The 13,963-nt window shown below is 34.8% G+C and overlaps 1 protein-coding gene and 1 non-coding gene across 4 annotated transcripts in view; one reads left to right on the forward strand and one right to left on the reverse strand.

The window, feature by feature from the left end:
- Positions 1–13,963, forward strand: part of acj6 (abnormal chemosensory protein 6) — a 244,224-nt gene that overhangs the window by 149,047 nt on the left and 81,214 nt on the right. Inside the window, exon 2 of one of the 3 annotated variants that reach the window (XM_081727861.1) lies at positions 8,364–8,420. The exons of the other annotated variants lie outside the window; for them this stretch is intronic. Within the exon in view, the coding sequence (XP_081583987.1) occupies positions 8,364–8,420 (57 nt within the window). The remainder of the gene's footprint in view (positions 1–8,363; positions 8,421–13,963) is intronic. 3 annotated transcript variants of the gene reach the window in all.
- Positions 9,223–9,297, reverse strand: TRNAG-UCC (transfer RNA glycine (anticodon UCC)). The gene has a single exon. It is a non-coding gene; the product is annotated as a tRNA-Gly (tRNA).

The raw sequence follows: 13,963 nt of genomic DNA on the forward strand, positions 1-13,963 counted from the left end.
TTGTGGAGTATTGTACTATACGAGGCAGGAACAATGTACTATATGAACAGAAACAAAAATGATGAAAAACAACTATAAGTTTGCGAAATGTGAGTGTGGAGAAGAATAGAGAGGATTAGTTGGATCGAGCGGAAAACGAATGAGAGAATGTTAGAAATGGAGGAAGAGAAAAGGACAATTTTAGATACTAAAATATTAAGAAGAGGAAGAGAAACTGGTTGGAACATTAACTAAGAAGGAACTGTATCATGAGGGACGTGTTAGAGGGTATGGTGACAGGAAAGAGAGGAAGGGGGTTAAGGAAACTACAATTAATGAACGATATCAAAACCGAAAAATAGTACGTGAAGACAAAGTGGTTAGTGGAAGACCCTGGGGTATGGAAGCTTCTCAGTTGCAGCAAGTGACTTGCAAATAATGGCAGAATAATTATGATGATCATGATGATGTTATAATATTGAGATTATAACCGAATGAAAGTCCACCCAAATTAAAAACATATGAAATTGCTATCACTATTATTGTAGGATCACCGTTTGATGATATATTCAATATTGATTTCGAGTAACTACAATATTCTGTTAAAGATATTCGTTAGTATTTCAGAATATCGTGGAAATGAAAGAATTGCAATAAACTTACTGAGCTTAATTACAAGTAAAATGTCTGTCACTGTTAATATCATAAGTGTCACCGTTAGGAGAGTATCAATAGCAATATGCTTCTTAATAGTACACACCTTATACACAATATATAAATAAACTATATACAATATCGGACTAAGGAAGAAGTTGATCAAGTGCTATATATGGATATGGGACTGTATGGTTCAGAGATTTGAAGATTACGGAAATTAGAGAAGAAATATTTAGAGAGCTTCCAAATATGGTATTGGAGGAAGATGGAGAAGATAAAATGGACAGAGAAAGAAAAAACGAAGATGTTTTAAAACGGACAGGATAGAAGAAGATGCTTTTAGTCATCTTCCTTTCGTAGAAAGGCCAATTGGACTGGACACATCTTGCGAAGAAATTGTAATCTTCATACCACCATAGAAGGAAAGATGGAAATAAAGCAAGAAATATGAAGAAGAACATAATTGATCGATGATTTGAAAATAGAAGAATATGTTGGGAATTAAAAGAGAAAGCTGAAGATTGAGAAATCTGAAAGGTGCATTTCCAGGGCCAAACCTAAAATTAAAAAGAAGAGAAAAACACCTCATTAGTCCCATGATCTGCCAAAAGGCAGAATTATTATTATTATTATTATTATTATTATTATTATTAATAATAATAATAATAATAATAATAATAATAATAATAATAATAATAATAATAATAATAATAATAATAATAATAATAATAATAATAATAAACTATCTTTCCCGTCAGATGAAAATTTAGCAATTACTAGCAGATTGACCATTCTTTGCACCTGTAGAATACGTTTTGTTTTGGACATAAAAAGCAATAAGGATAAATTTGAATTTAAACAGGATTGGAAGTGTCATTGTTCCTCTCAGCGAACCCGAAAACTGTGGATTCGGCTCTAATATCAGTAATTTTGAATCATTTTTAAATATCTCTCTCTCCTTCCCCAAGATACGGGTCTGAATTTGGGTTTTAACGACATTGGAAGTCTCACTGCTCACCTCAGTGACTACGAAAATTATGGATTTGGCACTAATATTGGTCATTTTCGATCATTTTTAAATATCTCACTCTCCCCTTAGTTGGACCGTCAAAATGAAATGATAAAAACATCCCAGGCCCGAACCTAATCTATGTTGAAAATTTGATCGAGATTGGTCGGGTGGTTCAAGAGTTACTAAGTTGCATTTATTTTTATATATCTCTCTCCCCTCCCCAACATTATACCGTCAAAGTGAAGCGATGAAAAAAAAGCAACATTCCAGGCTCAAAACGCATCTATGTTGAAAATTTGATTGAGATTTGTCGTATGGTTTACCAACATAGTCACTTTCATTTTTGTTTATATAGATTATATTGGTAACTAACGGTAACCTTTTTTAGCTCGAAAGGTTTGATTTTCTCGATTTTTTCGAAAAAGCACACATGAGAATTTGCCTTCAAACCTGTAGTCCTATTTATCCAGGTTTGTGCTATCTATCTATTGGTATATGCCTCATCTTTGCTCAATATTAAAGCCAATCAAAAATTTAAAGTTTTAGACTTAAACGTATAGTTCAAACTATATCTATTTAACCATACGGTGTAGTGTCATCTCGATAGTGTCAAAGTAAAGAAACTAATAAAGATATAATTCAGTATCAGTTTTATCTCAATAGGTTTAAATGATTATACAACATCAATTTTTAGGTTTAAAAAAGAAAAATCCTTTATTTGCAAAATTCTCGAAAACTGCGCATGAAGACTTACACTTACCTCTCTAACAATACTGTAGAATTTGTCTGCTTACACTCACCTTTCTAACAATACTGTAGAATTTGTCTGCCCATTAGAAAATATCACTGGAAAATGAATAGTACTTCCCTATAATTCGTTTGTTTCGTGAAGCAAATTCAATGCTCATACTATTTTGCGCATGACGTCACGCGGACACTTACTTTCCGATCTCGCCTCTGCGAATTAACAGAATAGAGTGATAAACCAGAATATTCTTTAATGATGGAAGAAAACTATAATGATGATTACATTTTTCACCCTCATCTTCCCACGCGGAGATCTCTCACCAACACAAAAAACACACACACAACACGGGAAAGAGTCTAATGTGAGACAATGATAGCATCTCATCACCTAACTATTTCAGATAGGGATGAAGAAGAGACAGGTTTAACAAAAAAATAAAAAAGATGAAACTGAAAACCACACGGCGACCATCACGACAGCTCTTGGCAATGAGCATTGTGGGAAAAAGAGCTATCTGTTGTAGTGGGGGAAGCCAAAAGAATGAGGAGAGGGGAGGAATGGAATACCATGTCGTGACCTTTTCTGAGTGAAGATCCACACGCAAACCCTCTTCTGGTAGCCACACACATATACATATAGAACCACAATTTTCACATTAGCCACACTCTCATCACTCGCGTCTCAGTTGTCACGTGTTGCTTGTCAAACTGTTTACGTCATTCTTTAAAGCAAACAACCCTCTTCTAGCTTCAGTTAATGTAACAACCCCCCTGTAATTACTTTAATTTGACACTCCTTACAGGTATTCTTTGTTTTTCTCTTTTTTTCCAAAAGCGTGGGATGTGTCATAGTTTTATTCTTTGCTTTTGAAGTAAAATATTCTTCTTACAGTGAATCCTCCTCAAATAAAATGAAATCTTTCAGTTTCACGTCCCACAATTATGCCCTTTCGGCAAAGGGAGATGATGATTAAAGCAAGTGAATGATGATGGAAGAATTGGTGTACTGAGCGAGTGAGATGAAACGGGAGTTCCACGAGAAAACCCCTCGGACACGATGTTGTCCAACACAAACTTACCTGAACGGAGACCAAACCAAGGACCTCACGCATCAGAGGTAAGCGCTCTACTACTGAACTACCGTGTCCCCGCTTGAATCTTCCTAAAAATGAAAATAAAAATGGCATACAGAATTTACTGGTTTTGACTAAAGAAGACAGATTATTGAAGGAAGTGTATGATTGTGCAGAAAATGGTGGAATGGAAATGTGAAAAGAAATGGAATAATTACAAGAAAACCTACGAATACCATTATGTTCACTACAAACTCGCATGGCCTAGGATCAAACCAAGGACCTTTCGAACTAGAGATTAGAACTCTACAACTAAGCCACTGTGTCCCGTAAAACTTGCTACAGTAAGTTGGGTGCCTTAGTATTTCGCCAGGTGTAGAATCGCAAAGTTTGCATGTATGCCTTTAAAAAGTTTTGAAACAATTAAGCTTTGAAAAGTTTTTTTTCTTTCAGTTCTAAGCACTAATTAATAGCACAGTTACTTTGTTTCTACTCTAACGCTATCTATCGGTGAAATCTATAAAATATTTCAAGCTGTGCGTCGCTGTCTAATCAACTATTGTTCATCTGATTATTCTGTGGAGTCTGTTGACCATTGCGGCATGCTTAGGGATAAGTTTCAGGATTAACACTATAACGATCTGTAGTGGCGGTTTCGCCTCGGCTGACAAAGGCATGGTGGATCACCTCCATCATAGATTACCATACCAACAACCACATCTTCTGTAGGGAAGAGACATTTTTGAAAGCGGTCCTGGACAGCAATATAGCTATTCAAACACTGTTCTGGCCGTCTTTGATTTTCGCAGCATATCCATTTTCTATTGGAAGTGACAATCCGATACAGGAAATCTCGGGTAGTCCAAAACACTCGGATAACTGAACATCTTCCAGACGGCAATCCTTTGTTGACTAGAGCCTGTCTATATCAGGTGTGCCCTCGGAAAGTATGCGAACTATACTTCGGCCCCACCCCCACCCCGCCTTCTGACGGAGAAAATTCTCCCTTTGCTTACGGAAAAGAAGTGAATGACCTCAGCCGTGTTGCCAATTTATCATTCAGTCGTTTGCTCTTGATGAATAAAGATCGTAGGCTACTTAGAATGGCTAACAAGACAGTGAACAGTGAAGCCCGTGAAATAATTGAATGTGGCAATCTTGTCCGCATGTAACTTCTGAAAGATCTCGGCCAAAGCAACTTGTTCCTCCTCTTTCGAGGGAGGTACAGGAACACACACATCGACAGTAACGCCAGAAGGGGCACAGTTCAAATAGAAAGGCTCTAGGTTATGAGAACAACTTATTAGCTTTCCTACTGCGCAGAACAGCCTAATGACACTGGTATAGTGTATGATTAACTCATCTACAATTGCATTAACAATTTCCCAAGGATCCACTTCTGCAGAGTTCCAGACGAGCTCATTAGAATATTCTGTTCGTAGCCGGCTTGTGGCTGATTTCCCATTGTTGTGCCACCAGCACGAAATTTCACTCAAACTGTTGGCTTACAGGATGCATCCATTCACCAATCCTAACCCAAAAAATAAACTGTTGATACTTTATCTGACAGAGCTAGATGTTTAGAGATGTCTAGAGATTGATACCAATTAGAACACTTGTAAGTAAAGGAAACAAATACTCGCAATTGTGTATTTTTCATGTGCACTTTTCCACAACTATGTTTAACAACATACTGTCTACGATGTGACTGCCTGAACGAAGTTTGTGCCGTAATACATCAGAACGCAGTTTCTCTATTGATTGAACTATAGAGGTTGTAAAATTTGACATTTTGTTCTCATTAACTCAATATTTCAAGGTGTGATAAATTAACCTTCAATCTTAATTGATTTCAATCCCAAAGAATGGTGTTTTGGGAAGCATCAAAGAAAATAAAATCTTGTATTGCCATACCAAATTCATTACGACTTTTAAAAAATCAGATGACATATAGAAAAAAAACCTTCCAAGTTAGGGTTGAATTTATTCTTGGCCGATATTGACTCCAAATAATGGTAAAACTCTTAAGAAAAATACACATCGTATTGCATCAAAATCAAATATTTACTTTTACTGTAAATGTAGTGGAGGCTACATAGTTTTGTTACCACATTATGCACCTCCAGATACTTTTAATTGGGTGTTATTTTTTGCACACATTTTACATTATTGTTCTGCGGGGACTTCGACCGTCCCAAATAACATTCATTTGCATAACCTCAAAAGAAAACACAAGTCAGGTATCAATGAAGTCGAAAAAATTTTCTGGAAAGTTGTCGTAAAACAGATACTCCTTGTATCAGTATGGCATATATTCCTAAACCGATAGACATATTCCTAATATTGAGGCACATACTTCTAAATCTGTTATAATTAGACGGACAGACTCGCTAACTCATGTTAAACAAAATGGTGTAGATTGTATATTGGCCTACTTGCGTCCAAATAAGGGGTTTACAAACTGTGCGCGCGCCTCTCTGGGGAGGCGCCGAAGGTTGTTAGGGTAGGCGTGAGGACTTTGTAAAAAAGATCTGCGTCTTGCCATTTCAAAAATGTGCCGAGATTTAATAAATTGTGTGGCTCAAAACGAGCTCATACATTCCATTGAATTTGCTCAAAATTTAAATGTGAAGGTTTTATTATTTTAATTCTTTCTCTGCTCGCATTTTTTCAGTTTTAACATAAATATCTGACTTACCACAATTTATAATTATTTACACCGGCTAATAACATTAAAAGGTATAGTCAATGTGTACAATGTAGATCACCAGTGTTAATGAGATATTTCCATTAGTGATTAATAAATGAAACATAGTTTATCATAGTGATAGGCTTTCTTTTAGTAACACGTGTATCTATGTTGTTGACACATTTCATTTCTGAAAGAGGTTGCGCGTTCAGATTTTGGTGGTTGAGGGGAGACTCAACTGCCAAAAGTTTGAAAACCCCTGGTCTACGTTGACTACCCTCATTTCCTCAGAAAACGCCCTCCTTACACCAGTTCAATATACAAAGAAATAATTGTACAAATTATTGTATCTTAACGGTTTCCATACGAGTGGCACATGATAATGTTACGAGATGCACTCCTTCATCATCATCATCGTCGATATTCTGCCATTATTGGCAGGTCACTTGCCGCAACTGAGGAGCTTCCATGCTCCACGGTCTTCCGATAACCTCTTCATCTTCACGTATAATTTCTCTGTTTTCATATCGTTAATTAATTGTAGTCTTCTTCGTCCTTTCCCTCTCTTTCTTTCCACCATACCCTCTACCACGTCCTTCATAATACAGTTTCTTCTTTGCTAATGTCCCAACCAGTTTCTCTTACTTTTCTTAATAATATCTAAAATTGTTCTTTTCTCCCTTACTATTTCTAACACCTTCTCATTCGTTTCCCGCTCGTCCTAACTAATTCTCTCCATTCTTCACCATACCCACACTTCGAAAGCTTCCATTAGGTTTTCATCATTTTTGCGTAACGTCCATGTTTTTTTTTATCCATATAGTACAATACTCTACACGAAGTTCTGGGCAAACCAAAATGGAAAGAGACACATATAAAAAATTAAAAATGTAAACAACATTATCATATGGGCAGGTGTCTAAATTCAAGAAAGGAGTGCATAATTGAGGAAAAGTATGTGACACGTATTTAATGAAAATGTACGTTTTAGTACAGAGAAAGTTAAGAGGAAACTTGATTGTCTCTTGGAAGAGTATACTCGACCTCCTTTCACTTTCTGTTTATATTTAAGTTGTTATCTTAGATTGTACCTTCATAACGTGTATAGTATATATAGAGTGTTTAAAAAAAATTGTCACAATATTTTGAGAATAGATTCCTAACATCAAAATAACAAAAATAGTTCATTTGGACCTCTAGTCGGAAGTGCATTGTTTCCTAGTTAAAGGGTGTCAAATTGAAAAAAAAAAAAACTTTAAAGGTCCATAGTTCCACTACTAAAGGGCCGATCGTAGTCGGATCAAGACATCACTGAGAAACTGGCATGTGAACTATCCGATTATGAATCTTTCAGAACCTCCGGTACTTGTACAATCATTTTTAGAGATGCTGTTTAGGAGTACTTGATCACTCTCCATCTACCTCTCTAAAAATTGGTGTGAAAGTACTGAAGCATTCTTAAACATGAATATTTGGATATTTCACGTAACAGTTCCTCAGTGATGTCTTGACCTGACTACGATAGGTCCCATATTAGTGGAGCTATGAACTTCTAAAGTTCACTTATTTCAGGTTTTCGTCACCCTATAACTCCGAAATTATCCACTTTTAAGCACAGGTCCATATGAACTTTTTTTCTTATTTTGATGCAAGGTACCTGTTCCCAAAACATCGTGACGCATTTTCGTAACACCCTGTATAAAGTCGATGATACAGTGCTGAAATTGTTACACGAGTGTTTTTAATATCAATTAGTGCTTTGGTTAGTGTATGTGTTTTATTAATACATGTGTAATATATTAATACCCATAATAAAGAATATACTAGTTGAAATTCTAATACATTCTCAGAATAATATTACTTGAGTGACATCTGTAGGAGAATTCTATGAAACACTGGAAACCTACATATTACTGTCAACTATCAGTTTAACCTGTGATCCTATCTACATTACTGGAATGGAAGAATAGTCTTTTTCATATATGACATCTAAACAAAATTTCTTTTTCTTTTAGTTTATTTCCGAATCTTTTACTTTAAAAAAAAAAACAAAGTAAATGTATCCACAATAGTAAATATTTTATTTAAAACAATGTATTCTTTGTAAAATAATTATGTCCCGAATTTAAAACTAAAAGCAAAAAAAAATAGTTCTCAGTTTTTTAAAAAAAGAGATATTACAGAAAACATAAATGTTTATTTGCAGACACGAATATTGGACGACGCATCATTAGTGTGTGGGTCCTGGTCTCCAAGACACAATGTATGTTAGAACATTTTTATTACTCTTATTGTAGTTAAATTTATCTTCTTTTGTTTGTTTATTGTGCAGTATTTATATATTTGAAAAGAAAATATATCTTTGCTTTTTTATATACGTAGACAAAAAATCTTGTGTATAATAGCTTCGGGGGCTTTTTTATTTTAAAACATTAATAAAAAAACACTTTTAAGTGTGTACGTCAGTAATCCAATAATTTTAAAATTTTTATTCACATAAAAGATTTCAAAATTCAGAAGATTATACAAAACAATGTTACAAACCACTTATGAATAGTCTCCATCAGATATCGACACAATATCCGCTAAAATTTTCCTAATACGAAATAAAGCATTCACTTTGTTTAGTATTCTATCCCATAGTATGTTTAGTTTGATATTAATTATTTTTATTAATTAAAAATTAATAAGCATTAAATTCATAATTGTATTATTTTCACAATAATTAAGTTAATTACACGGACTTATAATGATTTTAATAGATAAGATGGGTTATGGGTTGATCGTATGTAGTGCCCAAAGGATCTCTTATTTGATTCCAGGGGATTCAGGATTTAGAATTTAGATTTTTGGGCTTTCGGCATCTAAGGATCCGGCATCTAAGGATCCCGTCACGATTTGAGGGATGATGTCCCTCGTCGAGCACACTATCCGGGGAAAGGGAAGAAAGGAAGCGGCCTGGGACCTATAAGTTAGGTACCACCCCGGCATTTGCTTGGTGGTACCCAGGAAAACCTCATTCAGGGTGGCTGGCCTGAAAAAGCGTGTTACAAATTTCGACCGAGTGACCCCACCGGGAATCGAACCCGGGACCGCTCGCACGGAAGGCGAGAGCGTTAGCGACTACGCTACGTGGGGCCACTTATTTGATTCTAGTATGGTGAGTAGTAGCGTATACTAAATGAAGAATTTCTCGTCAAACTGCAGTCGGTGAAGAAATCAAGTTAGCAATCCTGGTACGCGTGAATTTTCAAGCACCTACTTAGCAGACCCTTTGGCCAGAACACTAAGAAAATGGAGTCCGAGACTATTTTTGCGGGGATGAACAACAGTTCACCTTAGATTCATGTACACATACCAACAAACAACTGAAAGTTTGAGGGGAGGCTGAGTCCCCTTCTGGCCAGCCCGTAGCTACAGTTCTGCTCATTAATAATATTTAACTGGTACTTATGTGCCAATGCTATTTATAGGTTTGGGTATAGGACAGAATTTCGCAAATTATAGCAATATTTTCATTATTTTTTTCTCTTTCAAAATGAATATTTCCTTTAGTTCAAAGAAGCTGTCCCCATTCCCCCGAAAAAAAAAATGCGACTCTTAGAAGGTTATGTCTCCTTAATAGCCAGAGATGCTTAGGTATTAGGAGATCAGATGGATAAAGTAGACACAATCTATGTGACAGTGGGATACTTAAGGTGGGAAGTTCCGGGTTAAAATTTCCCATATTAAGATTATATATACAACCATTGAAATTACCTTAACTTGGAAGCATGAGCCCCTTCCCTTGATGAACTTCTGCGTACGCCACTGTTCTGTGGAAAGATCGAAGACTAACATGTTTTTTAGAGACTTCTGTTGAACACAGAAAAGCAGACCTATATTATTATTATTATTATTATTATTATTATTATTATTATTATTATTATTATTATTATTATTATTATTATTATTATTATTATTATTATTATTATTATTATAGAATGAATGCAAAGTTATTTTTGTAGTATAAACATCTTTTATGAGGAAAAAATGCATGATTTAAGGCCTCTTTCAATTATTGATATCTTTAATTCTTTCCTTTCTCCGTAGATAGTTTATTCTTCAATTTTTAAAAATAAATTCAGTTGGATTATCTTTAGCATTATTAAATTAAATGATATGTGCCATTTTTTTTACTATTTGTGCGCGAGAAACTTTCAATGCTTCTACAACTAAGAAACGCGATTTTTGAAAGCTAAAGTTAATGCACTTGAAGATAATAGTAAAAACAAAAACATTCTGGATATGTATAAGGGCATCAATGAATTTAAGAAAGGCTATCTACCTCGCGCTTATACATTAAAGCCGACGGAAAAATTCTTACATGCATGCATTCTTATTATTACATATAGCATTTTGAATAGATGGAAATATTTTTTGGACAATTTGTTTAACACAAAGCTAATAACTAGTGTTCTTGGAGAAAGGAAAATGCACACAGCAGAGCCGTATATTCCAGAACCTAATCGAAAAGAAATAGAAATTGCTGTAAAGAACTTTCAAGAAAAAACACAAATCTCCGGGTGTAAATGATATTCCGGCTGAGTTAATTTTACATACATCTGGAGGGGAAAAATTATAGAACAATATACACATATTTACTGTTCTTATCTGGAACAAAGAGGAATTTCCACAAGTGGAAAGAATCATTAATTGTTCTAATTCACAAGAAAGGCAACAAAATTGATTGAAACAATTATCAAGGAATTTCTCTTCTGTCATCATCCCATAAAACTCTTTCAAACATTGTGTTAGCAAGATTGACGTCATGCCAGATGAAATTATTCGAGATTCTCAGTGCGGATTTAGGCGAAATTGATTAGCTATTTACCAGATATTTATTATTCGACAAATACTCGAAAAGAAATGGGAATACAACAAACCGGTACATCAATTATCTATTGATTTTAGAAAGATCTACGACTCAATTAGCAGGGAAACGTTGTACATATTTTTACAAAATTTGAAATACTGAAAACGCTAGTTAGATTACTCAAGTGTTTAAAAGTATCCCAAAGTAACGTTCGAATAGGAAAATACTTGTTCACGAGCTTTCGTGTTGAGAATGGCTTGAAACAAGGAGATGCGTTGTAGATGCGAGGATTATTATTCAACTTTGTTTTGGAGTACGATATAAGAGAAAGCAAATATAGCAACCAGGACCTAGTGATGAATGGTATTCACCAGGTTATGGCGTGTGCTGATGATGTAAATTTAATAGGGTATGATAGGAGAACAATAGAAAGAAATGTAAAGTCTTGTTAAACGCTTACAGCGGCATGAGTTTAGAAGTAAATACAGAGAAAACTAAATGCAAAGAAATACGCTGGGGTCATAATACAGCAAATTATGAATACGTCAAAATATCAAATAATAAAGTGGATACTTTCAAATATCTAGGATCAATATTAATATACCAAAACCATACACACAAGGAAATTAAATATCGACTGAAAGCAGGGAATTGTCACTGTTATTCAGTTCAAAATCTTTTGTCGTCGCGAATTCTGTCGAGGAATTTGAAACTTAAGACATATAAAACAAGAATCATGTCTGTTGTTCTGTATGGTTGTGAAACATGGTCGATTACTTTGAGGGAAGAACGCAGACTGAAAGTATTTGAGAATAAAACACTGAGACTAATATTCGGACCCAGAGGAACGGGAATAGGGTAATGATGGAAGCTTCATAGTACTCCCATAGTACTTCCAAACCCTATAGGGATGTGTATATTTTGGATTGAAACTACTTTTGACGTTGTTCTTAGGAATCAATAATTAATTTCTTGAAGTTTTACCATCTAATACGCAAACCCACACCTCTATGGGATCGGTTTTTATTACTCCATATTTCAGTAATCATGAGCTATAGCGAGTTGGAATTTTCTGTAAACAGCTATCTGTATCGTTCTTTACAGCATTTGAGAGGCATATGTTTCAAAAATTTTAAAAATGCAGAAATTAGGTACCACGCTGTACCCCTGAACCCCATTGGGGTACCACTTACTTTGCGTAACAATACCTTTTCAGTTGTTGTTGAGCCTCAATAATTACTTCTCCGAAATTCATTGTTGTTCTATTCGAAATCCAAAATCCATACTCGATCCTGATACCTTCTATGTTTGCATCTTCAAAAATTATTCCCGAAATATTACTTTTTCCTTTTTATTTACCTATTTTAAAAGTACATTAATCTTATCTTAATCTTTTAATTATCTTCAAGTTGTGTGTGTTAGGGGTAGGAGGGCGCAAGGAAGAATATTTTGTAATCAGTGCCAATAGGAGTTGCTAAAATGTTAACTTTACAAATTGTTAACAGTATTTAACAATGTGCTAACTTTGGCGGTGGTTGATCAAATCAGTCTTTCAATGTTAATGAATTGTTTGTCAAATAAAGTTACATATGTTACTTAAAAAATACAACTGGTAAAATTTTGTACAATACAAGTGTTTCTGTTTGACTTTTGTTTTATTAACGTATTTTGCATATGGTGTAAATAAATGATAAACATAAAGCAAAGGTACATAGCATGTTAGAATGCCCTGCATGATATCTATAGCTGTTTGAAAGAACAAAAGACATGTGTTACTTGATATACATCAATTCGCCTGCAAACATACGAATATTTTATAATTTTATGGGTCACTGGTGACAATATCAATTCTAAATCACAAGCAAGTTTTTAATAGGGTTGCCAGAGACCACTTTTTTCTTCATGTTCGTTCCTAAGCTTTTATTAATTCAAATATACGCCGTATGTTATTTTAAAATTTATTCTAGGTTATCTTCACGATCTTAAAATACTGTGGTGGGCCTTATATGATTGGAATGTTATAGGATCTCGCTAATAGTCCTTACAAGATTGTAATGTTATTAGAATCACGCTAGTGTACCTTATATGATTGATTGTAATCCTATTAGAATAACGCTAGTGGGTCTTATATGATTGTAATGTAATTAGGATCTCGCTAGTAGTTCTTACAAGATTGTAATGTTATTAGGATCACGCTAGTGGATCTTATATGATTGTAACCTTATTAGGATAACATTAGTGGGTCTCCTAGAATGTAATGTTATTAAGATAACAGTAGTGGGTCTTATTTGCTTGAATGTTATTAGAATTACGCTAGTAGGCCTTATACACAGAGACAAATCCATTCTCCGGACAGCGGTATATTGTACAAATATACAAAATCCTCTTGCTTACTACAGAAATCAGTAAGAAGCATACGTTATCCATGTTACATACGCACTGCCCTTAGACGTTACATTATGCCGTTGCAGGATGTCTGATATATAACAGTTTTCCGTATATCACATGCACATACTTACATTATATTCTTCAGCTATATGTTATATACGTCCATTTGTATGTGAGAACCTGAGCGCTGATATTGTTTCGCATGGAAAGTACGTATAGATGGAACGCTTATACGGAAAGTATTATTAAACATGCGTTTTCAGTTTTACGTCTGCTGGACGTTAAGTCCAAACACTACAGGAATTACGCATGTAACCTACCTTTTTAAGTTCGCCACCTACATTTTTTTCTCAGTGTAAGATTGTAGTGCTAGTAGCCCGTCCGTTATTTCACATGACAACTGCTGAACGAAAACGAATTTTTAATTATTTTTTTAGTAAATAGTTCGAGCTTTCTCTCGGCCGGGTTTGTTAATGGACTCGAACGTAGAAACATTTTCCAAAGGGAGATCAAATGAGCGATACACAATCTAAGTAGCGAATAATCACACCTTGATGTACATA

Source organism: Thermobia domestica, chromosome 10 (assembly GCF_964235325.1).
Source record: "Thermobia domestica chromosome 10, izTheDome1.hap1.1, whole genome shotgun sequence".
NCBI classification, from domain to species: domain Eukaryota; kingdom Metazoa; phylum Arthropoda; class Insecta; order Zygentoma; family Lepismatidae; genus Thermobia; species Thermobia domestica.